At 35.6% G+C, this 26250-nt stretch overlaps 2 protein-coding genes and 1 non-coding gene across 3 annotated transcripts; 2 read left to right on the top strand and 1 right to left on the bottom strand.

The window, feature by feature from the left end:
* The first annotated feature begins 21586 nt into the window (after nucleotides 1–21586).
* LOC107813057 (transcription factor KUA1-like) lies at nucleotides 21587–22204 on the top strand. Its single transcript, XM_016638264.2, has one exon. It carries the CDS (start codon nucleotides 21587–21589, stop codon nucleotides 22202–22204), a length of 618 nt encoding a protein of 205 aa, XP_016493750.2.
* A 1232-nt stretch (nucleotides 22205–23436) lies between these two features.
* Nucleotides 23437–23510, top strand: TRNAR-UCG (transfer RNA arginine (anticodon UCG)). The gene has a single exon. It is a non-coding gene; the product is annotated as a tRNA-Arg (tRNA).
* Nucleotides 23511–24339: 829 nt separating this feature from the next.
* On the bottom strand, nucleotides 24340–25643 carry LOC107813059 (uncharacterized). The gene is made up of 2 exons (XM_016638265.1): nucleotides 25217–25643; nucleotides 24340–24997 (listed from the first exon to the last, which is right to left on the bottom strand). The coding sequence occupies exons 1-2, from the start codon at nucleotides 25576–25578 to the stop codon at nucleotides 24616–24618; spliced, it is 744 nt and encodes a 247-aa protein (XP_016493751.1). The 5' UTR covers nucleotides 25579–25643; the 3' UTR covers nucleotides 24340–24615.
* Between the last annotated feature and the right edge of the window lie 607 nt (nucleotides 25644–26250).

The following is a 26250-nucleotide window of genomic DNA, read 5'->3' as shown; positions in this document are numbered from 1 at the left end:
CTAGTGTTATTGCTTCGTGATTTCGTGTCTCGGACGATAATCTTGTTGGATAACCTTGTGGAAAGCTTAAGGGTGAGGTTAGGGGTATTATTTGGTTGAGCTCTCTGGAATTATGAAGAAAGAGACGACATAGGAAGATAAATATCCATTTTGGTTGAAAAGGCAAAAGGTGCTACTTGGCACCATCTCATTGGCCCTTTTTCAAATACTTATATCTTTTTATTCGGATGTCGTATGAGAAAACGGTTAAGAGCGTTGGAAAATACATTCCAAGACCTTCAATTTGGTATATAATATGTCCCAAAAAGACCTCATATAGCACACGAAATTTATTACTTAATAAGCTCCATTACAAGGCAAAACCTTAATCGGTTTTTCCGCAACTTAAATCCGATTTTTCTCAAACTTTATACTTCATGTACAAACATCATATATAGTCATATCATGACTTTAAACTAATTTAAATCATGGTTAACAAGTCTCATATTCATCTTAACTTACTTAACACTTCGGCAAACCTTTCTTATCCTTTTAGAAAGATTTCATCCTTTTTGAGTTTACATTAGATAATCCTATAATGATAGTAACGTCTAAAGTACGGGGTGTAACAACATGTACCCTTATAAACATTTATCCTTGAATATTAACTCTCAAAGGCTTGAAAAAAAATATGGGACGTAAAATCACTTTATATACTTTCCAAGAGGATCTCATTTCTGAGCTTACATCAACGGACTTACGACGTACTTTCACGTACAAAAACATGGGTTGTAACATTATTCCCCCCTTTGGAACATTCGTCCTCGAATGTTGACTGATGCACTTCTCATTCTCATACCATGTGGCTCTTATGAATACTTTAATATTGTCCTTTGTTGTCTAGGCAATTGTTCTGTGGATAAATTTAAAAACCAAGGCATTTCCCCCTTTAGTCCTATTCTCACCTCGAGAATTATGGCCGGAGTTCTTCCAATATCGTAACTTCGACTACTTTCTATGATGTATCCTATATGACTATGTCCTTTTATTCACGACTCTTCTCTCCTTTTTTTCCTCCAGTTTTTTGCCAATCTCTTGGCTTCACTTTGTGAATACATACATAGAACTAAGACATGATGTCCCTCTGGGCATATATAGGTATATTTAAGCTCTTCGCTTGGTACTTTGCTGAATGTACGACTATTGCTATATTTCGTTTCATAGCCTTGGTATTATTACCGGGGTGTGCTACACAACTCTAGGTTACTTTCTCATTGCTTGTCCCATAACCTGCCGATGCGACCCTGCCACATTAGGAACATATAATCAACCTCGATATCTGAGTACTCCATCTCACCCTGCCACATTAGGAACATATAATCGACCTCGATATCTGAGGACTCCATCTCTTGTAATCTCAAATAGTGTCTTCTCCTTTTGAGGGGTTGTATCTCTTTAATGGTCTAGCACATGATCTTCATACTGGCATTCCTTCACTTCAGTTACTAAAGAGGAGGTTTCCATGTCCTAAGTAGTAACTCTGGTACCACCTGCATCTAGTAATCGAATTCCAAGATTAGCTAGCAGATGAATCTCACAAGCTATCTCACTCTTCTATGCCTGTAAATATGATAGGCTAAACATAGATCCACGATTGAGGGAGTTGACTACTACATTCGCCTTCCCTGGATGATATAAAATATAAACATCATAGTCTTTCACTAACTCCAGCCATCACCTCGGATGTAATACATTGTCACTAAGGCTCGCCTCTCATCGGGAAACATCTGAAGTGATTTTCTTGATGCACCTACGGACGATACTATACTTCAATAACTGCATTTTCATAGCATCCCAACGTATTCATCTTACGGGGGCATTATAATACCGTGCCATCCATAAAATCCCTTTTCTTTAAATCATTACTCAATCGAAGGCCCAAACGTCATTCTCTTAACTATTACAATTACATCCTTATTCTACTACCAGGGAAGTATTCCATCTCTTCTAATTGCTCCTATTCTTAGACTCCTCGGAGTTCATTCAGAGTGTACCGAGCTTTCTATAGCTCATGGAAAGCATCAGCCCTCTTGTTTTGACGGGTTTAATCTTGAGAACTTGCCTATTATTATCACCTTCTCACTCACATTTACCATACTTACCTTTAAATCTTGCACTGTATCTTCTACCGATTTCATAACCTCCCTTCTACATTGGTGGAATTCACATCCATACCTTAAAGCTCTACTATATTACTTGTAACCCTGGTGCATACACAATCTGGTGGGAGCTTCGTATTAACGTCTTATGAGGCTGATACTCTTCTAATTGCTTTGTCGTAGAGCTTTTATAGAATATGATTGTTGTACTATCTCTCTTATACCTCTGCTATTAAAAGTGCTCCTGCTATGGTTTGAGTCACGATTTCTATAATCGTCTGGGTCTAACAATCGGACTCATGATATAACTTTCGAGCTTCCTCTTCCTTCTCAGTCTTTAATTAAGCTTAGGCTATCTTCTAATCTTCAACTTAGGGTATTAGCTATTACATTAGCCTTTCATGGACTCTATGTAGCATCCATGATATAATCTTCTAACAATTCAAGCCTTTATAGGTGACGTGGACTTAATTCTTTCTTTTAACTTATAACAGAGTCTCTTATAGCTGTATGAATGTCAACATATATACTGCATGGATATAACTCTGAAGTCTTAAGTGCATTCACAATGTAATTAACTCTGGATCATTGATTGAATAATTCCTTTCATGCCTTCTCAGCGTTCTTTAAATGTAAACAATCACTTTTCCTGGTCGTTATGCCACTTGTTACATGAATACTTGGATTATCTTATTGCCCACCAATACTAGAATTTCCTATAACTCATATGATCTCAAATATCACTTTTGACTTCCCGTTCATTAGTCACGATAGGTGCCACTTTCTTATGGAGTGTATACCATATTGTAGCGAGACTGTTGTTACAAGACCATTTCTTCTCTATATCGTTATGCTTAAGTTGAAGCCTTCTTCCTTATTTCCTCAGCTAGTCTTTCTTTGTAGTACTTAAGGAGACCTTCTGGATCTTGTAAAGTTACGATCTTGTTATACTGTATACCCGAAGGAATTTTCGATGTTCTTACTCGCCTACAAACATCCTTAGTTACATACTTTTGTGCCCTTGTGCTCGTAGGGTTACTTCTAAACTCAGATGTTGATTGTCTCCTTAGTGGCACTCTCCATTATTCCCATAACACTTATACGGTACCTTTAGTAACTCAACTCCTATCTGAATATTTCTCAAGGTTACGACATCATATATGCGAGACTAAATTTACTAGATTATGATTCACTACATTTATCTTGCATGATCTGTTGATTTGCTTATACCCTCTTATCTAGCCATAACTAGGCTCTTCCTGAATCAACTACAAACTACTCGTTGATCCAATCTCATATCTATATTCCACGTAATCTCTCTTTAGTTATTTATTTTGTCTTAAGTTACCTCTCGCACTGGCTCCTTATGTATCAAGTGTTCATTTGCACTTATTTATCAATATCATCGGGTGCATAACCCTTACCGCTTCTCTCCGATGTCATGCTTGCATAATGTTCAAGAGTCATATCATATCTATAGGATTTGAATAGATGCAATCTCATTCCTTTCACCCTTTTACCGGTTCCTCATTTACTATTCCATAGTTACCTCTTCATCTTGGTATTTTTTCCACATCTTCACTAACATCTTACTCGCCTTGCGGTAACCTCTCTATACCAGGGATAATTGAATTTATTATGCACAAGGGTGACACTTAATATAACTGGCACACTTAGTCCCTTAAGGTTAACTTTGCTCCACGTGCTTGCTTTAGGGAAGCATCTTCCTAAATGAACCTTAAAGGTTATTCTTTTATTGTCCATTTTATTATTGTCGGAATGTTATCTCTGAAATTCACATGATATCAACTATTATAAAATCCTTCAGTCCCTAATTCATGTTCAGTTTATCTTGTTCACCAGCCCATACTAATTTCTACTACTCTGGGGTCTAACCTTTCCTCTTGGTAATCACGTTGAAGTCACCAACTCATTCTTGAAACAAGGATATGACTTTATGGCCTATACTCATTTATTGCCTCAAGGCCTGTCACCTCTTGTATTTTCCTTCACTCGACTATAGACTCTATCATCGTGTCATATTTTGATTTACTGTTATCACCCATATCTTACTCATGATGCTTCATTTACTCTCTTCTTATTCTCCGAATAATATTTTTGTCTATCACTTTATTCTGAAACTTGAACAAAATGTTCTTTCACTTTTAGCTCCCTTGCTTTATCTCACTGGATCTTCGGAATGCCTAACATTCTTCCCCTTTTTTTAAAAATATTTTTCCCTTCTAGGATCCCACTACCTATCTTCTGAAATTTCTGAATATTCTAGTATTCATATCTGATTGTACTATTCTAAAGTTCACCATCTAGGTGTCTCACAAGGAGATCTATTACCACATTTGCACTATCCTTCGGATACATTAGTTAATGATAACAATCCATCCATAATTTTTGGTTACTCTAACCCGAATTGAATCTTGATATCACCTTCTTCTTTTAAACTATATTTGTTAGCTCCCATAAGACACAACTGAGATGGGTGTGGTGAATTGTATATATCACCGTTAATATTGAAGGTAACACCAGTACTTACATTTCTCTGCCTGAATTGTAAATACTGATAATCTTCATTAACTAGGTACCTCGTACACTTCGTCATCTTGCTTGTTTTACTCGCTGAAACTTGTGTCTACTTTCCGATTCTCTTATTCCTTTTTACCATATGAGTGGATATATATTCTTGCTTTATAACTCCTTATCAAGAAGCTTACACATTTTAGTACACATATGATCTGCTGAAGACCTCATATTTAGTCATCATAAGCATGATGCAAAATCGAGTTCCTCTGACTCAACTCTTCCGCATCAAAATTCAATCTCTTACCAACTATATTTCTGGATGTAGGTATAACTGTATTATGAATAAAACAAAATTTAGGAGTTTGAATTCTTACAACTGAGCTCTATCACACGATCTAGATAAGAAGAAAGAGTGACAGTCCTAAATGCCTTGTAGCCTCCTGCTTATAAGTGCGGTGCACAACACACCCATAAATAAGACTCTACTAGACACGGCTTGTAGACTCCCTAGGATAGAACTGCTCTGATACCACTTCTGTCACGACCCAAACCGAAGGGCCGTGATGGACACCCGGTGCCTTACTCAACCGAGTACCAACATAACATATCTTTCTTATTATACTATCTTGAGTAAATGAGCCAGAAACCCATCATGAGATAAAAAGAATAAAACGTAAGGGAATACTCAACATATGATGACCCAACATGATATACAAACTTATACATGTGACATACGGGCCTATAAGGCAGACATGACCATTTGTAAACTCAACACATGGGCCAACAAGGCCATACAAATATCCATAAACCTGACATCTGTCTACAAGCCTCTAAGAGTACATAAAATCATAAAGGTCGGAACAGAGCCCGCCATACCAATCAATACATATCCAAAGTATACTGACCAAATAGGCAACTTCGGAGCAAGTGGAGTGCACCAACATATCCGCTGAGCTGATAGTCTACTAGGAAGACTGTCAACCTATCAATCGGGACCTGCGGGCATGAAACGTAGCATCCCCAGGCAAAAGGGACGTCAGTACAAATAAAGTACCAAGTATGTAAGGCAGGAAAGCATAAACAAGAACATTAATGTAAAGAGGGATAGAGGAGATACAACCTGTAACATATGAGTGCCTCTAGGGGCTACTGACATGAAATGCATAATACATATATATACATAAACTTTAAAAATATAAGCCTTTGTGGGCATCATCATCATCATATCGTACCCGGCCTCAAAGAGGACTCGGTAAAAACGTACCCGACCATCATAAGGCTCGGTAAAATCATACCCGTCCACGTGGGGCTCGCTAAATCCAACTGATCAGTGGTTGCATAATAGGTGTTATACCCGGCCTACTATAGCGTGGCTCGGTAGAGTAAAATAAATGCTATATATAATGCATGCTAGACTCATGGAATCATGTTCTAAACCTTTTGGAGTGACTTAAGGTCGTTGCACCTTCGATTAACATTATGGACATCATACCATCAATATGAGCTTCTATAGGATTCAAGGATCATACATACTTGCTTAAAATAACTTTATAAGGAAAGAACAACATGAGCAACCTTAGTTTCTAGGAGTAGATCCGTTATGAAATAGCGTATTCATTTCACTTTAGATTATGCCAAAAGAAATAAGGAAGTGTCTTAACATACCTTAACCATGGTGAGTCCTTAATACCTCCCAAGCTACTCGTCCATCAACTCAACTCAATCTACCTTTGCATAAGGAGATTCAAAATCAGTGTTGAATAAAGGCTAAGTCTGCAACTTAAACTTGTAGCTCGTTTATATAAATCCGGGCATCATCTACCCTATAACAAGAGCCTTCTCCAATATCATATACCAACAACAATTACCAGAGAAATCCAGCAATACATAATTATCAATAACAAGACACCATAAAACAACAACAAGTCATAACTATTTTACGACGAGCGACAAGCTCCAATTGAAATTCGTATACCCCATATCATCCCTTATAGACTTTATACTTTAACTTAATAGTATCATTAACATGATAATGAAGTCATTCATCAATAATTCCAGCCTTATACCATATATCCGTAACAAAGAAAATGATCCACAACTCCAATTATCTTAATTAGCAACTTTATTCAATAGTTCATGTCTAGTTCATCCATTTAACTTAACCAATGCCAAGATAACCGTAAGAACCTGTAGGAACACAATATAATTACCTCATACAGTAGATTCAAGTCGAAATCAATATTATATTTAGCTTACAACAGCCCAACACACCCCAATCAATTCATACCAAAAACGACAACTATAGTAGTGTCCAACACCCCGAAAATATTACAAAGAATGACTAATCCATAATTTTGCCATTACGTGGTGTTTCTCCAAACTATTTATCCTCCAAAAACTCCATTAAATATCAGCAAAATATATAGACCAAAAGCTACACGAAACAGCCCACAAAACAGTCCATTACGAATCAAATAACTCGAACTCACGGCTTCCGATCACCGTCCCGTGAGTTCTAACTATTATGAAATAAATTAATCAATCTTCCTTGATGTTTAAGATATTGAAACCAGAAATTAGGCATTTTTATTAAAATCAAAATACCTTCCAAAACTGAAACTACAAAGAAAAAGAGAGGTTATATAGTGATACTTACGTCGTGGGGATCGTTCTAGTGTTATTGCTTCGTGATTTCGTGTCTCGGACGATAATCTTGTTGGATAACCTTGTGGAAAGCTTAAGGGTGAGGTTAGGGGTATTATTTGGTTGAGCTCTCTGGAATTATGAAGAAAGAGACGACATAGGAAGATAAATATCCATTTTGGTTGAAAAGGCAAAAGGTGCTACTTGGCACCATCTCATTGGCCCTTTTTCAAATACTTATATCTTTTTATTCGGATGTCGTATGAGAAAACGGTTAAGAGCGTTGGAAAATACATTCCAAGACCTTCAATTTGGTATATAATATGTCCCAAAAAGACCTCATATAGCACACGAAATTTATTACTTAATAAGCTCCATTACAAGGCAAAACCTTAATCGGTTTTTCCGCAACTTAAATCCGATTTTTCTCAAACTTTATACTTCATGTACAAACATCATATATAGTCATATCATGACTTTAAACTAATTTAAATCATGGTTAACAAGTCTCATATTCATCTTAACTTACTTAACACTTCGGCAAACCTTTCTTATCCTTTTAGAAAGATTTCATCCTTTTTGAGTTTACATTAGATAATCCTATAATGATAGTAACGTCTAAAGTACGGGGTGTAACAACATGTACCCTTATAAACATTTATCCTTGAATATTAACTCTCAAAGGCTTGAAAAAAAATATGGGACGTAAAATCACTTTATATACTTTCCAAGAGGATCTCATTTCTGAGCTTACATCAACGGACTTACGACGTACTTTCACGTACAAAAACATGGGTTGTAACATTATTCCCCCCTTTGGAACATTCGTCCTCGAATGTTGACTGATGCACTTCTCATTCTCATACCATGTGGCTCTTATGAATACTTTAATATTGTCCTTTGTTGTCTAGGCAATTGTTCTGTGGATAAATTTAAAAACCAAGGCATTTCCCCCTTTAGTCCTATTCTCACCTCGAGAATTATGGCCGGAGTTCTTCCAATATCGTAACTTCGACTACTTTCTATGATGTATCCTATATGACTATGTCCTTTTATTCACGACTCTTCTCTCCTTTTTTTCCTCCAGTTTTTTGCCAATCTCTTGGCTTCACTTTGTGAATACATACATAGAACTAAGACATGATGTCCCTCTGGGCATATATAGGTATATTTAAGCTCTTCGCTTGGTACTTTGCTGAATGTACGACTATTGCTATATTTCGTTTCATAGCCTTGGTATTATTACCGGGGTGTGCTACACAACTCTAGGATACTTTATCATTGCTTGTCCCATAACCTGCCGATGCGACCCTGCCACATTAGGAACATATAATCAACCTCGATATCTGAGTACTCCATCTCACCCTGCCACATTAGGAACATATAATCGACCTCGATATCTGAGGACTCCATCTCTTGTAATCTCAAATAGTGTCTTCTCCTTTTGAGGGGTTGTATCTCTTTAATGGTCTAGCACATGATCTTCATACTGGCATTCCTTCACTTCAGTTACTAAAGAGGAGGTTTCCATGTCCTAAGTAGTAACTCTGGTACCACCTGCATCTAGTAATCGAATTCCAAGATTAGCTAGCAGATGAATCTCACAAGCTATCTCACTCTTCTATGCCTGTAAATATGATAGGCTAAACATAGATCCACGATTGAGGGAGTTGACTACTACATTCGCCTTCCCTGGATGATATAAAATATAAACATCATAGTCTTTCACTAACTCCAGCCATCACCTCGGATGTAATACATTGTCACTAAGGCTCGCCTCTCATCGGGAAACATCTGAAGTGATTTTCTTGATGCACCTACGGACGATACTATACTTCAATAACTGCATTTTCATAGCATCCCAACGTATTCATCTTACGGGGGCATTATAATACCGTGCCATCCATAAAATCCCTTTTCTTTAAATCATTACTCAATCGAAGGCCCAAACGTCATTCTCTTAACTATTACAATTACATCCTTATTCTACTACCAGGGAAGTATTCCATCTCTTCTAATTGCTCCTATTCTTAGACTCCTCGGAGTTCATTCAGAGTGTACCGAGCTTTCTATAGCTCATGGAAAGCATCAGCCCTCTTGTTTTGACGGGTTTAATCTTGAGAACTTGCCTATTATTATCACCTTCTCACTCACATTTACCATACTTACCTTTAAATCTTGCACTGTATCTTCTACCGATTTCATAACCTCCCTTCTACATTGGTGGAATTCACATCCATACCTTAAAGCTCTACTATATTACTTGTAACCCTGGTGCATACACAATCTGGTGGGAGCTTCGTATTAACGTCTTATGAGGCTGATACTCTTCTAATTGCTTTGTCGTAGAGCTTTTATAGAATATGATTGTTGTACTATCTCTCTTATACCTCTGCTATTAAAAGTGCTCCTGCTATGGTTTGAGTCACGATTTCTATAATCGTCTGGGTCTAACAATCGGACTCATGATATAACTTTCGAGCTTCCTCTTCCTTCTCAGTCTTTAATTAAGCTTAGGCTATCTTCTAATCTTCAACTTAGGGTATTAGCTATTACATTAGCCTTTCATGGACTCTATGTAGCATCCATGATATAATCTTCTAACAATTCAAGCCTTTATAGGTGACGTGGACTTAATTCTTTCTTTTAACTTATAACAGAGTCTCTTATAGCTGTATGAATGTCAACATATATACTGCATGGATATAACTCTGAAGTCTTAAGTGCATTCACAATGTAATTAACTCTGGATCATTGATTGAATAATTCCTTTCATGCCTTCTCAGCGTTCTTTAAATGTAAACAATCACTTTTCCTGGTCGTTATGCCACTTGTTACATGAATACTTGGATTATCTTATTGCCCACCAATACTAGAATTTCCTATAACTCATATGATCTCAAATATCACTTTTGACTTCCCGTTCATTAGTCACGATAGGTGCCACTTTCTTATGGAGTGTATACCATATTGTAGCGAGACTGTTGTTACAAGACCATTTCTTCTCTATATCGTTATGCTTAAGTTGAAGCCTTCTTCCTTATTTCCTCAGCTAGTCTTTCTTTGTAGTACTTAAGGAGACCTTCTGGATCTTGTAAAGTTACGATCTTGTTATACTGTATACCCGAAGGAATTTTCGATGTTCTTACTCGCCTACAAACATCCTTAGTTACATACTTTTGTGCCCTTGTGCTCGTAGGGTTACTTCTAAACTCAGATGTTGATTGTCTCCTTAGTGGCACTCTCCATTATTCCCATAACACTTATACGGTACCTTTAGTAACTCAACTCCTATCTGAATATTTCTCAAGGTTACGACATCATATATGCGAGACTAAATTTACTAGATTATGATTCACTACATTTATCTTGCATGATCTGTTGATTTGCTTATACCCTCTTATCTAGCCATAACTAGGCTCTTCCTGAATCAACTACAAACTACTCGTTGATCCAATCTCATATCTATATTCCACGTAATCTCTCTTTAGTTATTTATTTTGTCTTAAGTTACCTCTCGCACTGGCTCCTTATGTATCAAGTGTTCATTTGCACTTATTTATCAATATCATCGGGTGCATAACCCTTACCGCTTCTCTCCGATGTCATGCTTGCATAATGTTCAAGAGTCATATCATATCTATAGGATTTGAATAGATGCAATCTCATTCCTTTCACCCTTTTACCGGTTCCTCATTTACTATTCCATAGTTACCTCTTCATCTTGGTATTTTTTCCACATCTTCACTAACATCTTACTCGCCTTGCGGTAACCTCTCTATACCAGGGATAATTGAATTTATTATGCACAAGGGTGACACTTAATATAACTGGCACACTTAGTCCCTTAAGGTTAACTTTGCTCCACGTGCTTGCTTTAGGGAAGCATCTTCCTAAATGAACCTTAAAGGTTATTCTTTTATTGTCCATTTTATTATTGTCGGAATGTTATCTCTGAAATTCACATGATATCAACTATTATAAAATCCTTCAGTCCCTAATTCATGTTCAGTTTATCTTGTTCACCAGCCCATACTAATTTCTACTACTCTGGGGTCTAACCTTTCCTCTTGGTAATCACGTTGAAGTCACCAACTCATTCTTGAAACAAGGATATGACTTTATGGCCTATACTCATTTATTGCCTCAAGGCCTGTCACCTCTTGTATTTTCCTTCACTCGACTATAGACTCTATCATCGTGTCATATTTTGATTTACTGTTATCACCCATATCTTACTCATGATGCTTCATTTACTCTCTTCTTATTCTCCGAATAATATTTTTGTCTATCACTTTATTCTGAAACTTGAACAAAATGTTCTTTCACTTTTAGCTCCCTTGCTTTATCTCACTGGATCTTCGGAATGCCTAACATTCTTCCCCTTTTTTTAAAAATATTTTTCCCTTCTAGGATCCCACTACCTATCTTCTGAAATTTCTGAATATTCTAGTATTCATATCTGATTGTACTATTCTAAAGTTCACCATCTAGGTGTCTCACAAGGAGATCTATTACCACATTTGCACTATCCTTCGGATACATTAGTTAATGATAACAATCCATCCATAATTTTTGGTTACTCTAACCCGAATTGAATCTTGATATCACCTTCTTCTTTTAAACTATATTTGTTAGCTCCCATAAGACACAACTGAGATGGGTGTGGTGAATTGTATATATCACCGTTAATATTGAAGGTAACACCAGTACTTACATTTCTCTGCCTGAATTGTAAATACTGATAATCTTCATTAACTAGGTACCTCGTACACTTCGTCATCTTGCTTGTTTTACTCGCTGAAACTTGTGTCTACTTTCCGATTCTCTTATTCTTTTTTACCATATGAGTGGATATATATTCTTGCTTTATAACTCCTTATCAAGAAGCTTACACATTTTAGTACACATATGATCTGCTGAAGACCTCATATTTAGTCATCATAAGCATGATGCAAAATCGAGTTCCTCTGACTCAACTCTTTCGCATCAAAATTCAATCTCTTACCAACTATATTTCTGGATGTAGGTATAACTGTATTATGAATAAAACAAAATTTAGGAGTTTGAATTCTTACAACTGAGCTCTATCACACGATCTAGATAAGAAGAAAGAGTGACAGTCCTAAATGCCTTGTAGCCTCCTGCTTATAAGTGCGGTGCACAACACACCCATAAATAAGACTCTACTAGACACGGCTTGTAGACTCCCTAGGATAGAACTGCTCTGATACCACTTCTGTCACGACCCAAACCGAAGGGCCGTGATGGACACCCGGTGCCTTACTCAACCGAGTACCAACATAACATATCTTTCTTATTATACTATCTTGAGTAAATGAGCCAGAAACCCATCATGAGATAAAAAGAATAAAACGTAAGGGAATACTCAACATATGATGACCCAACATGATATACAAACTTATACATGTGACATACGGGCCTATAAGGCAGACATGACCATTTGTAAACTCAACACATGGGCCAACAAGGCCATACAAGTATCCATAAACCTGACATCTGTCTACAAGCCTCTAAGAGTACATAAAATCATAAAGGTCGGAACAGAGCCCGCCATACCAATCAATACATATCCAAAGTATACTGACCAAATAGGCAACTTCGGAGCAAGTGGAGTGCACCAACATATCCGCTGAGCTGATAGTCTACTAGGAAGACTGTCAACCTATCAATCGGGACCTGCGGGCATGAAACGTAGCATCCCCAGGCAAAAGGGACGTCAGTACAAATAAAGTACCAAGTATGTAAGGCAGGAAAGCATAAACAAGAATATTAATGTAAAGAGGGATAGAGGAGATACAACCTGTAACATATGAGTGCCTCTAGGGGCTACTGACATGAAATGCATAATACATATATATACATAAACTTTAAAAATATAAGCCTTTGTGGGCATCATCATCATCATATCGTACCCGGCCTCAAAGAGGACTCGGTAAAAACGTACCCGACCATCATAAGGCTCGGTAAAATCATACCCGTCTACGTGGGGCTCGCTAAATCCAACTGATCAGTGGTTGCACAATAGGTGTTATACCCGGCCTACTATAGCGTGGCTCGGTAGAGTAAAATAAATGCTATATATAATGCATGCTAGACTCATGGAATCATGTTCTAAACCTTTTGGAGTGACTTAAGGTCGTTGCACCTTCGATTAACATTATGGACATCATACCATCAATATGAGCTTCTATAGGATTCAAGGATCATACATACTTGCTTAAAATAACTTTATAAGGAAAGAACAACATGAGCAACCTTAGTTTCTAGGAGTAGATCCGTTATGAAATAGCGTATTCATTTCACTTTAGATTATGCCAAAAGAAATAAGGAAGTGTCTTAACATACCTTAACCATGGTGAGTCCTTAATACCTCCCAAGCTACTCGTCCATCAACTCAACTCAATCTACCTTTGCATAAGGAGATTCAAAATCAGTGTTGAATAAAGGCTAAGTCTGCAATTTAAACTTGTAGCTCGTTTATATAAATCCGGGCATCATCTACCCTATAACAAGAGCCTCCTCCAATATCATATACCAACAACAATTACCAGAGAAATCCAGCAATACATAATTATCAATAACAAGACACCATAAAACAACAACAAGTCATAACTATTTTACGACGAGCGACAAGCTCCAATTGAAATTCGTATACCCCATATCATCCCTTATAGACTTTTTACTTTAACTTAATAGTATCATTAACATGATAATGAAGTCATTCATCAATAATTCCAGCCTTATACCATATATCCATAACAAAGAAAATGATCCACAACTCCAATTATTCTTAATTAGCAACTTTATTCAATAGTTCATGTCTAGTTCATCCATTTAACTTAACCAATGCCAAGATAACCGTAAGAACCTATAAGAACACAATATAATTACCTCATACAGTTGATTCAAGTCGAAATCAATATTATATTTAGCTTACAACATCCCAACATACCCCAATCAATTCATACCAAAAACGACAACTATAGTAGTGTCCAACACCCCGAAAATATTACAAAGAATGACTAATCCATAATTTTGCCATTACGTGGTGTTTCTCCACACCATTTATCCTCTAAAAACTCCATTAAATAGCAGCAAAATATATAGACCAAAAGCTACACGAAACAGCCCACAAAACAGTCCATTACGAATCAAATAACTCGAACTCACAGCTTCCGATCACCGTCCCGTGAGTTCTAACTATTATGAAATAAATTAATCAATCTTCCTTGATGTTTAAGATATTGAAACCAGAAATTAGGCATTTTTATTAACCTCAAAATACCTTCCAAAACTGAAACTACAAAGAAAAAGAGAGGTTATATAGTGATACTTACGTCGTGGAGATCGTTCTAGTGTTATTGCTTCGTGATTTCGTGCCTCGGACGATAATATTGTTGGATAACCTTGTGGAAAGCTTAAGGGTGAGGTTAGGGGTATTATTTGGTTGAGCTCTATGGAATTATGAAGAAAGAGACGACATAGGAAGATAAATATCCATTTTGGTTGAAAAGGCAAAAGGTGCTACTTGGCACCATCTCATTGGCCCTTTTTCAAATACTTATATCTTTTTATCCGGATGTCGTATGAGCAAACGGTTAAGAGCGTTGGAAAATACATTCCAAGACCTTCAATTTGGTATATAATATGTCCCAAAAAGACGTCATATAGCACACAAAATTTATTACTCAATAAGCTCCATTACAAGGCAAATCCTTAGTCGGTTTTTCCGCAACTTAAATCCGATTTTTCTCAAACTTTATAGTTCATGTACAAACATCATGTATAGTCATATCATGGTTTTAAACTCATTTAAATCATGGTTAACAAGTCTCATATTCATCTTAACTTACTTAACACTTCGGCAAACTTTTCTTATCCTTGTAGAAAGATTTCATCCTTTTTGAGTTTACATTAGATAATCCTATAATGATAGTAACGTCTAAAGTACGGGGTGTAACAACATGTACCCTTATAAATATTTATCCTTGAATATTAACTCTCAAAGGCTTGAAAAAAAATATGGGACGTAAAATCACTTTATATACTTTCTAAGAGGATCTCATTTCTGAGCTTACATCAACGGACTTACGACGTACTTTCACGTACAAAAACATGGGTTGTAACAGAACAACATTCCCTAAGTAGAATCTTAGAGAGACAAGAGCCCCGCCTTATTGACACACAGGGTACTACATCGCCAGACTGCATTATTTTCTACTAACATAGGGTAAAACATTCCCTAGTAGCATCTTAGAGTGCCATGAGCCTCATCTTATCACCAACACAGGGTACTACATCCCCTGGCTGCATTACTTTCTGCCAACATAGGGTACGACATTTCCTAGTAGCATCTCAGAGTGCCACGAGCCTTATTTTATTGCCAACATAGGGTGCGACATTCCCTAGTAGCATCTCAGAGTGCCACGAGCCTCATTTTATTTCCAACATAGGGTACGACATCCCCTAGTATCATTTCAGAGCGCCACGAGCCTCATTTTATTGCAAACATAGGGTACGACATTCCTTAGTAGCATCCGGAATGCCACGAGCCTTACCTTTTTGCCAATACAGGGTACTAAATCCCCTGGTTGCATTACTTATTGCCAACATAGGGTACAACATTCCCTTGTAGCATCTCAGAGCGCCATAAGCCTCATTTTATGCAACATAGGGTACGACATTCCCTATTAACCTCCCAGAGTCCCACGAGCCTCGTCTTATTGCCAACATAGGGTACTACATCCCCTGACTGCATTACTTTCTGCCAACATAGGGTACGACATTCCCTAGCAGCATCCTAGAGTGCCACGAGCCTCATCTTATCGTCAATACGGGGTAATAAATCCCCTGGTTGCCTTCCTTCTTATTAACACAGGGTACGCCATCCCCTATTATTTATAAAAGAACATGTCTTTTTTAATTCTTTATTCTGCAATAGCAAAGATAGTTTAATGTGTTTTCAATAACTCACAAAATTTTCTAGTGCAAACTGGTGCAGAAAATTTTTGTTCGTTTTTTTTGTGTTGGCTTGTAGGTTTTTCTGCAAAGCACGGATTGGATGTGCAAAAATAAGATTTCAGTTCTTTCCAGAGAAAGTAGAACATTTGATCTCAATATCAGCCGCAACCAGCTTTGACGTAATGCATGCGGAGACATATGGTCAAGATCCATCTTCCCATCATTTGATCAAGAAACAAGCCTGCGAGAATATTTCATAGTCTGTTGCATCGAGAGTATCAAGTTTCAGTCTAAAGTCAATTTGAGAAGCAAGTCAAGAATCAAGACAAGAATCTAGATGGCATCTAGATAGGAATTTTGTAACTCTTAAATTTCAAGAGTATGTAATTTTATTTTCATTTTGATGTAATAGTAAGAACTGCGGATCGGAACCTCGACGGAACCTCAATGGACTCTCCATCTAAGCATACTCAATCACTCTTCTTCCACTTGAACTATACGTGACCTGATTCCCTTATAACTCGGGATATGTAGGCTGCCTAAAACCAAGGGTCGGTTACATCTTTTTCTTTTATCTTCATTTCCTTTTTAAATAATAGTAAGTTCAAAAATCAGTCACCTTGTTTATTTTCTTTGCCTGAAAACTCTTTATGTTTCCAAGAAAAGAGGGGCATGCTGTGAACTAGGGGTGTGAATAAAATCCGAAATACCGAATTTCGAACCGGACCAAATTAATTCGGTATTTCGATTTTGGTTTTTCTGGTATTTCGATTCAATTCGGTACTAAATTTTTGGTATTTCGTTACGGTCCTCGGTATTAGGATCTTGATAATTCGGTATACCGAATTTTTAAAAATGATACAGGAGCTGACTGCCCAGTGCCCCAGCCCAGGTGCCGACCCAAAAACTAAAATTTTTATTTTTGGTGTTGGAGCCCAACCCAGTAATGAATAACCCAATAACCCAAAAATCTTTCACTTTCTTACCCTCTTGTCTTACCCCCAAACAAATGAATGGGAGAAAATGTTCGGATTTGCTACATGTATTAAGCCGCGAAAACTACCTTATAAGCTAAAATTATCGACTCCATCAGTATCAAGATCAGAATTTAAAAATGTAATAATAAGGATAACACCTCGCAGAAAGTCGTCAACTTCAACTTTATACTATAAACACCAAATCATAAGTAGGGTATTGATAATATAGTAATATCAGTGAATAGACACCCAAAATGCACCAGAAATTCATCATCAACAGAAAAGTAACAAGCAAGAACAAGAATCCTCTAAACTTTGGATAATGAATCACTTCCATCTCTTGAACTTGTGTTTGCCAAACATGCCATGTTTCCAATGCTTCCAAACTTCCCATGCTTGAATTTTCCGTGCTTAAACTTGCCAAATAAATGTGCCTTGTGTATGTTTCTGCCTTTATATTTTGTATTGGCCACTTGTAGTTTGGTATTTTGGTTGCACAGTTCTTTTAACACACTAATAACGAGTGACAGTTAGATAACATTTCGTTGTTCTTTATCAGCGAATATTAAACCGAAACCGTACCGAACCAAAATAATAAATACCGAACCGATACTTTGGTACGATATTTGGTATACACAATTGATAAACCGAATACCGAACCGAAATACCGAATGCCCACCCCTACCGTGAACAACTAATTTTTGACCATACCCAAATTCTATACTATTTTTGTGTAAATATTTCTTTTAGATCTAATCTTAATATTTAAACTTTTATCTTACTCTTAATATGATTTATTTTTTTTTAAAAAAAAATACAAAAATACTCTCATTCTTAGAGTACAAATTTTATTTCTAAAAAAAATAAAAATAAAATATATGTATATGTATATGTATATATATGGTTTCTTTTAATAAGTAAGCTATCATTTAAAGTACATGTAAATATTTTGTTTTACTATATTGTAAGAAATGTTGGTTATTCTTCTTATCTTCATAATTTAATTATCTTTTAAAATAAAAGATAAAAAAAAGATCCAAAATGAACTAAAATCACGTTAAATTGGTGAAGTTTATTATAAAATTTTATTTAAAAATTTGATTTTACTTTTAAGAAATAATTAAAAAAATAAAAATAAACCATAACCCCATTTTCCCCATACCCCTCACGTCTCCACCTTCCCACTTTCCCCACTCACAACCCCCAATCCCTCCATAAAACACACACACGGGCTGGGGACAAAAAAAAGAAGCAACAAAAGAAGATAAAAAGAAGAAAAGAAACAAAAAAGATAAAAAGAAGAAGAGAAGTGAAAAGATAAAAAAGAAGAGAAGGAAAAGAAGGAACAGAAGTCAGAAGACAAAGGAATAAGAAAAAAGAGAACGAAAAAAAGAAAGAGAAAAATTGAACGTGAAAGAGAAAAGGAGTTTGAAGACGGAGTTTGAGATTTCGTTCGCGATTCCGAATTCAAGGTTCTAGAAAAGTTAGCATTGCTAGCCTTAGAAACTAGTAGATTGTAGATATTCTATTTATTGTGAAATCTTACAAAAGATAACACTCAATCTTTTTGTATAGTTTAAACATGATATATGAGATTTATGTCTTCGCAAAGTTTGAAGTTTAATTCGTTTTGTGAATTTTGTTAGAATCATATATCAAATCTTTCTGTATAGTTTAAACATGATATATGAGATCTATGTCTTCTCAAAGTTTGAATTTTTTTTTATTCATTTGTGAATTTTTTAGAATCATTATATATATATATATATATATATATATATATATATATATATATATATATATATATATATATATCTTTCGACACAAGGTTCATTCGGAATAGTCCAATTTATACTAATTCATGAATTGGAAGGAGCCTATTAATAAAGAAAAAAACTTTTGCAACTAAGGTCATTCTTTCCATTTCTTGCTTTCATTGTTAATTTATCTATTTTGCTATATATCCTCGTCAATTTGATTGATGTTCTGTTGATTAGCCCATGTGTTCATAGCCGAACCTTTGATTAATATACTTAAATAATAAAAAGATCATGTACGCATTTCGCGCCTCAATGTCTTTAGATTTAAAATAATTATGTTATAACTAGGTGTACATTCCGTATCTTGGTTTAACATTTAATTTCAAAGAAGTACCTTATGTGCGTTCCACATCTTGGTGAAGACAATTTATAAAAAAATAATAATTAATTAAGCGGTAATAAATAATTCATAATCAATAAAATACAAGAATAGCTAAAAATTAATTTAAGCCTTACATTAGTCAATAAAGCGACCGTGCTAGAACCAAGGGACTCGAGGGGTGCCTTACACCTTCCCCTCGATCAACAAAATTCCTTACTTAGTCTTCTGTTTTCGTAGACCTTAAATTAGGAGTCAAACCTTCCTTTTGATAAGGGATTCAAATAAAAGGTGACTTGGAACATCAAAACTCAATTCTAAGTGGCGACTCTAAATAATAAATAATCCCTTTTCAAAACATCACTTCAATTGAAAAAACTCTTCTAACTCAACCTCGTAATAGGATTGCGTAAAAAAAAGAGGTGTGATAGGGGGAGGGAAAGAAATATTCATTAACCAGGAAACTTTGAAAAATGAGAAAGAAAATTACCTAGTGAACCTTGATTCACTTCAAACAGCAGCAACTTCGGTTCAGATCAAACAACAGTGCATATATTATTTAAATACCAATTATGTCCAGTTATAAGTAGCTTGTTACAAAAATGTACGGACGAAATTTAAAAATAGCCAGATTCATAAGTGGTCAATCACAAACAGCCACAGTTTCAAAAGTAATCGAAATTTAGCCACTTTTCATGTAAAGATAAATCTGAACAAAAACACTGCTCAAAATCCGGAAAATACTCCAGTATAATATACTGGAATTCCAGTATAATATACCGGTCCAGCATAATATGCTGGAAGTTCATACACAGGTGCACCGATCTCCAGTATATTATGCTGGAACTTTCCGTGTTACAGCAAAATAGTGGCTATTTTTCAATAACTTTGCAAATGCTGGCTATTTTTGAATGATCAATCCGAAAACTGACTAGCCCGTACTATTTTTACTACAAAAATTGATCAATTCATTAAATATTACTTACTAATATTAGCCATATGTTATCAATATTAGCCAATTAGGTCCGTTGTCCTAAAATTTCATTGCAGTTCGAATTTCAAGTCACTGCCCTGAAGCTTGAACAGTAATTGTGTAAAATTATTTTATAATTTCTACTGCTAGACAAATTTGTTGTTGCATACAAAGTTGGTGCTTTTGAGTTGCAAATGTGACTATTAGATGATCATAGACGTAGAATTTGTTGTCTGGCATCTCTTATTGCCATTTTCGATGCCACGTTATTATCATTAGTTAGTGTTGCTACATGTTTGAGTGAGTTGGAGCAATTTTTGGATAATTAAGCAAATTTTGCAAAAGTTTTGGGATAATTGTGATTGGATGAAGAGAGACTGCAAAGAAGAAGACGACATTAGGAAGTGCTAAATTCTAAACACATGATCAATTGTACCTATGTTTTAAATAACACCATTAAAACACCTGTTGTTATTACTTTCAATATAATTTTCAGCGTTTTATTTGATTTATAACACGTGGCGTTTGGATTTAAAAACAGATTTAAAGAGGAAAAGATGGTAAGTTTTTTGTTAGTATTAATAATTATGATCCTTGACTTCTTTCGCATAAAAATATTCGGACTATTTGTCCATGAAAGATTAATGAATTTTATATCTTTACTATGGCAAAATAATAGTAGTAAATAACTTTTAGATCTGTGTCTCTATAAATTCATAAAAGGTCGGTTAGCTAGGGGGAAAAAACAACGTAGTAATAGTCAGCTATTAATCAGGGAAAATATCTATTGATCAATTTTCCGGATCTAGTGGATTATTTAATATTTAGATGAAATCTTAGGGAAAAATAACTTTCACCAATTTCCTTGAATTATTACAGGGCGTTTGGATTTGAAAGCAGATTCAAAGAGGAAAAAGATGGCAAGTTATTACGTACAGTAATAATCATGATCCTTGAGACCTTGACCCCTCCTTCCCATAAATAATTGTAAATATATTCCTTAATTAGTCACTTTCCTTTTGTTTTCACTCGGATCTAATAAAAGCATTGTAGCTTTACATTGCATAAAAAAGGAAAACTTTCTATATAAATCCTCCATCTATCGTCTCCTTATATAAATGGACCAAAGATCTTCTCCAGTTGTGTTCTCGTTCTTGATTTTGAGCGTATAGTAAATTAAGAGAAAATTATCAATGGCCTGGAACTGCAGGTTGTGTGGTCGCAGTGGGCGTAACCAAAGAACGTGTAGTGAGAAAGGCAAGAGCATCAAATTATTCGGTGTGAAGATCTCAACTACTACACCTAAAAAAGATTCAGCAAATAATTATGGAAGAAAAATCAAGAAAGCAATCCCATGGACTGAAGATGAACATAGATTATTCTTGAAGGGGTTGGAAATTTATGGGAAAAGCAATTGGGCAAAGATTAGTAAAGATTTGTTGCCTAATAGAACACATATTCAAATTGCTAGCCATGCTCAAAAGTATTTTATGTTTAAGAGATTGGCTGCTGCTTCCAATGAGAGAAAAAATCGTAAGAAGCCAAGTATTTTCGACGTTCATAGTGAAGAAATAATTATTTCAGAAAGAGAGACTAGTAATGTTTCTGAACATGCAATTCAAGAACATGTACAAGAAACTGGTGGAAATATTCCAAGTCAAGTGCCATTGGAGATTATTAAAGAACATGCTCAAGATCACCAAGAAACTACTGCAATTAGCTCTGAGAGAAATCATGGTTATAATTTCTTCATTATTCCATGTTTTATGCCGATGTTGAATTTACCTGTATTCCATAGTTTTTGCAATTAACTAAAAATCAAGGATAGCTATAGTGGAGTAATATTTTTGTATATTTGACAGTCCCACCTTTTGTACCTTTTTACATATGAAAATAGAATAAGGCTAGAACAAGTTTTCTCAGAAAAATATCGAATAATACTCGGTACTTATTTAGCCAAACTAGGAAATTTATGTGCTCTTTATAGCACTATCTTTGTTTGTACTGACTGTTAATACTTTTCTTATCTCTCTTTCGACCCAAAAGAAAAAGGAGTAAATTGCTTTTAATTTAGGGTCTTCTGACATGCAGTTAACTAAATAGTACTAACTACAACAACAACAACAATCCAGTATAATCCCACTTAGTGGGGTCTGAGGAGGGTAGTATGTACGCAGACCTTACCCCTACCCTAGGGTAGAGAGACTGTTTCCAAATAGACCCCCGGCATCCTTCCCTCCAAGAACTTCCCACCTTGCTCTTGGGGAGACTCGAACTCACAACCTCTCGGTTGGAAGTGGGGGTTGCTTACCATCAGAGCAACCCCGGTACTAAATAGTACTAAGTAACTAAAATAAATAACAGACGACAACTGGAACTCGATTATGCTAGCCCTGAAATTCTTATCAGCGCAATATATTAGTCTTGTCTCCCATAATCCTTGTTTATCGAGACTCAGAACCAAATTTGACTTCTTAATTTAGGAAGCAAATAAGACTTAATTTCATTCGTTATCTAGCAATCGGAGAATCTAAATTTACGGAAAATTTTATTTTGTGACTCATACAACTGAGGCAACATTTTTCTCACAATTTTGTGGACCCAGATTTCTGTGGACCCAGATTTCTGTGGACCCAGAAGTGTAAGATTGGTCTTCACAAATTATTAAGACAAAAAGGTGCCTCATTACAATTAGTGTAAGTTGTATGAGACACAAAATAAAACTTCTCTAAATTTACTATTGCAAAACCCACTCAAATATCATATCATATCCAAATTAAATTGAAATCCGTGGAAGGAGAACGTGGAATGAGAGTTTGAAACTCAAGTAGGAAGTAGCTAATTAGTAAATTTTTCTAAGGGACCTAAATAATATTTTTATATTTCCGAATATTAATTAAAAGTCCTTTAGTCACTAATACAAATATCTTGGATTTTAAGTTTTAATTCATGTTACTATTAACACTTAATTTTATATTTTCTCTCATCACTTGAGGGTCTTATTTTAATTATTAAGATCTAGCACTGAGAGATGGTATGTTGGGACCGCATAGCGCAGTGGATTAGCGCGTCTGACTTCGGATCAGAAGGTCGTGGGTTCGACTCCCACTGTGGTCGTTTTATTTTTGCCTTCTGGTAGGTAGCGTTGACGAATAACATTGCATTAAATCTAGCCACCACTTTGCTTTGCCAAGTATTACAGTACCTTTTAAATAAACTTGTTGAATATTAGTCTTTGAACAAAACAAAAGCTTAGACACATGTATTACCAGTTGTACATTTTGGGAAGTAACCTAAAAATAAAGAGCACCATATATATATCAACATATTACAAGGAAACCTAGGACTGTTACTTGCAAAGAAATTTAAAAATTAAAGAATGGATTACTATGTTGCACTCTTGTACTTGATAGAAAGGAAGGAAAGAATAAGCCTTAACTTTAACACGGATAAATTCCACTGGACCAATATCATTTTGTAACCGAAACTACGGGACTAGTATCTGCTTAAAAGTTAGAAGGAACAATTTCATAGTGGGAAGCCAATGAACAGTTGCAGCTGCAGTAATTATAAATATCCAACTGAAACTTGATCCAACATTGAAGAAAATACTTTCCAAATATTTCTGCCTACATGTGAAATATGATTTCTACTAAAAGACTTTAATGTCTTAGCAACAGCTAGCAATGAGTTCTTTTATGTTTCAACACACAAAAGAATGCATGCGGCAAGCATAATAAGTAGGAGTATTTAAAGTGTTCATTAAAGACAACATAATATTAGTGCCAAATATGAGGATTAAAACCAGTTCTTTTCCAAATGTGTATATTAACATCTTATCATATAGAATTACAGGTGTTAATTAAAATCAAGTACTAGTGAGACTAAAACTCCATGTTATATCAACCAATCTCAGTGCTAAGTGCTAACACGGAAAAAAGAGAAGAAAAAACAAAAGAAGGGATTGTTATAGAGCACAATGACACCACAAGAAGCTTGTTCAGCATACTAATCTAATACTCTCTTCCATTTGGAGTGATTATGAAACAAGATTTATTTATGCTAATATGATCTAAGAAAGTAATACTACTACTAGTAACTAAAAATGGGAATTTGCAGTGAAGTATCAATCTTAAGGAACTCTTTGATTTCAGTAAACAGTAATCATCGATGACACTTGGTTAAAAAAACCCAATCCTCGTCAGTTTTGCACCCTCCACTTTCATCTTTCTCCTTCTCTTTCTGTAACACATGAGCCTAAAATATTTCTCTGCTTCTTAAACCTGATAGGAAAGTGTTTGTCATGTGAAAGCTCAATCATAATAATATCCCCTGATTTCAACTCATGTTCAGCAACAATTTCCTTCCATTTTCCACGGAAAAAATACTGTGAACCATCCTTAACCCATTTGATCTCCCAAAATCTGCCTCCAGGATCAACAAATTGTAACTTTACGTCCCTCCTTGTATGTCCATTACTTATGGTCTTAGGGAAATAGCGTGCAAATTTCGCTGGAATCAGCAACTTCCCTTGAACATCATTCTCTGTTAATTCTTTTTCAAACACACTATAAACTCGCCCTTCTTCCTTGGCTGGTTTGCCTCTGCAAATACAACAATGATTGAGTTCCTACGTATCATTATGTTTTTCAAGTTCTTGATACTCCTAAGATAACAAAAGGAAGCAAAGATTCCATATCTCTGTTTGTATACAATTAAATATGGATTCATATACTCAATTGATTAATTATTGAATAAATCAACACCCACAAGATCAGTTATTAAAAGAGAGAGAGAGAGAGAGAGTAATTTCTTGTGTTTACCGATTGAGAATACACATCATCATCTGTTTAAATGAATTCTTGATTCCACTCCCCTTACTTGATTTTGAGTGATTTGCAGCATCAGTGACAGACTCTTTATTTTCAATCATGAGATTATCTCCGATCATCACTTTTTCACGACCTTGTACATTGAAAGAATTCCTGTACATCAACATATTGTGATCTCCATTATAATATGGATTTATATTCTTCCGCCTTTTCACGTTCTTGTGGCCTAGAATTAATACAAATGAATCTGCTTCGTCTGTTGGAGTCATCAGATTCTGCGTTCTTGAACCAGTATATGACGTTGGTTTTGCTTCTGCTTTTTCTTGAACATCTACATTGCTCTTCTTCCTCATCTTCCTTTCCAAATGATGAAAGCAGGCGATTCTTGATTTTGACGGAGAGAGAGAGAACGAATTGAGAGAAGAAATAGCGTTCACTGAGAGAGGAGCCACTAATCCTCTTTTTATAACCAAATCTATCCCTAACTTTTTAAGTCGGTTGGTTAGTTAGTTCTAACGTCTCCAAATTATTTTTTTGGCAATTCATAGCAATTTTCCAGAAAAAAGAAATGAAAAGGTTTTGGGAAAACAAAATTGTCTTCCAGGAGTGAAGCTATAGACATTTATTTATTGGATAAAATACATATAAAATGTGAGCTTAAGTTCTAAATTAGAGAAATGTTGATCCTCAAAGTAAGACTAATTACTTGAAGTTGTAAACAAGTATATTTATGATTCATCAATTTAAAAAGATAACTCAACATATAAAGTTGAAATAGTTTTTTACACGGTCGAAACCGGGTTCGTCCATTGTATGAGCAGCCGAGGATGAAACGTGACAGGTCAGAGCTCAAGCCCGGGTTATATTGAACCAAGGCGCAAAGTTAAATCGTTGAGCTCGTGACTCCAGGACCGAGCAAGATCGAGGGAACTTTGTCGAGCCAAATAACGGAAGGCCGAAATATTCGAGATCGGTTGCAGATCACGACGGAATTCTCGACACGTATCAAGGGGAAGCCGATTAAT

This window comes from Nicotiana tabacum, chromosome 10 (assembly GCF_000715075.1).
Source record: "Nicotiana tabacum cultivar K326 chromosome 10, ASM71507v2, whole genome shotgun sequence".
Classification (NCBI taxonomy): domain Eukaryota; kingdom Viridiplantae; phylum Streptophyta; class Magnoliopsida; order Solanales; family Solanaceae; genus Nicotiana; species Nicotiana tabacum.
The sequence above is the reverse complement of the archived record's forward strand: the minus strand, read 5'-3'. Positions and strand labels throughout refer to the sequence as shown.

Bases quoted from the DNA above. Each gene is read 5' to 3' on its own strand.
- LOC107813059 (XM_016638265.1), bottom strand. From the start codon at position 25,578: ATGAGGAAGAAGAGCAATGTAGATGTTCAAGAAAAAGCAGAAGCAAAA. The intron at 24,998-25,216 runs GTAAACACAAGA...TTGTATTTGCAG, and splicing joins ATGATGTGTATTCTCAATCG to AGGCAAACCAGCCAAGGAAG.
- LOC107813057 (XM_016638264.2), top strand. From the start codon at position 21,587: ATGGCCTGGAACTGCAGGTTGTGTGGTCGCAGTGGGCGTAACCAAAGA.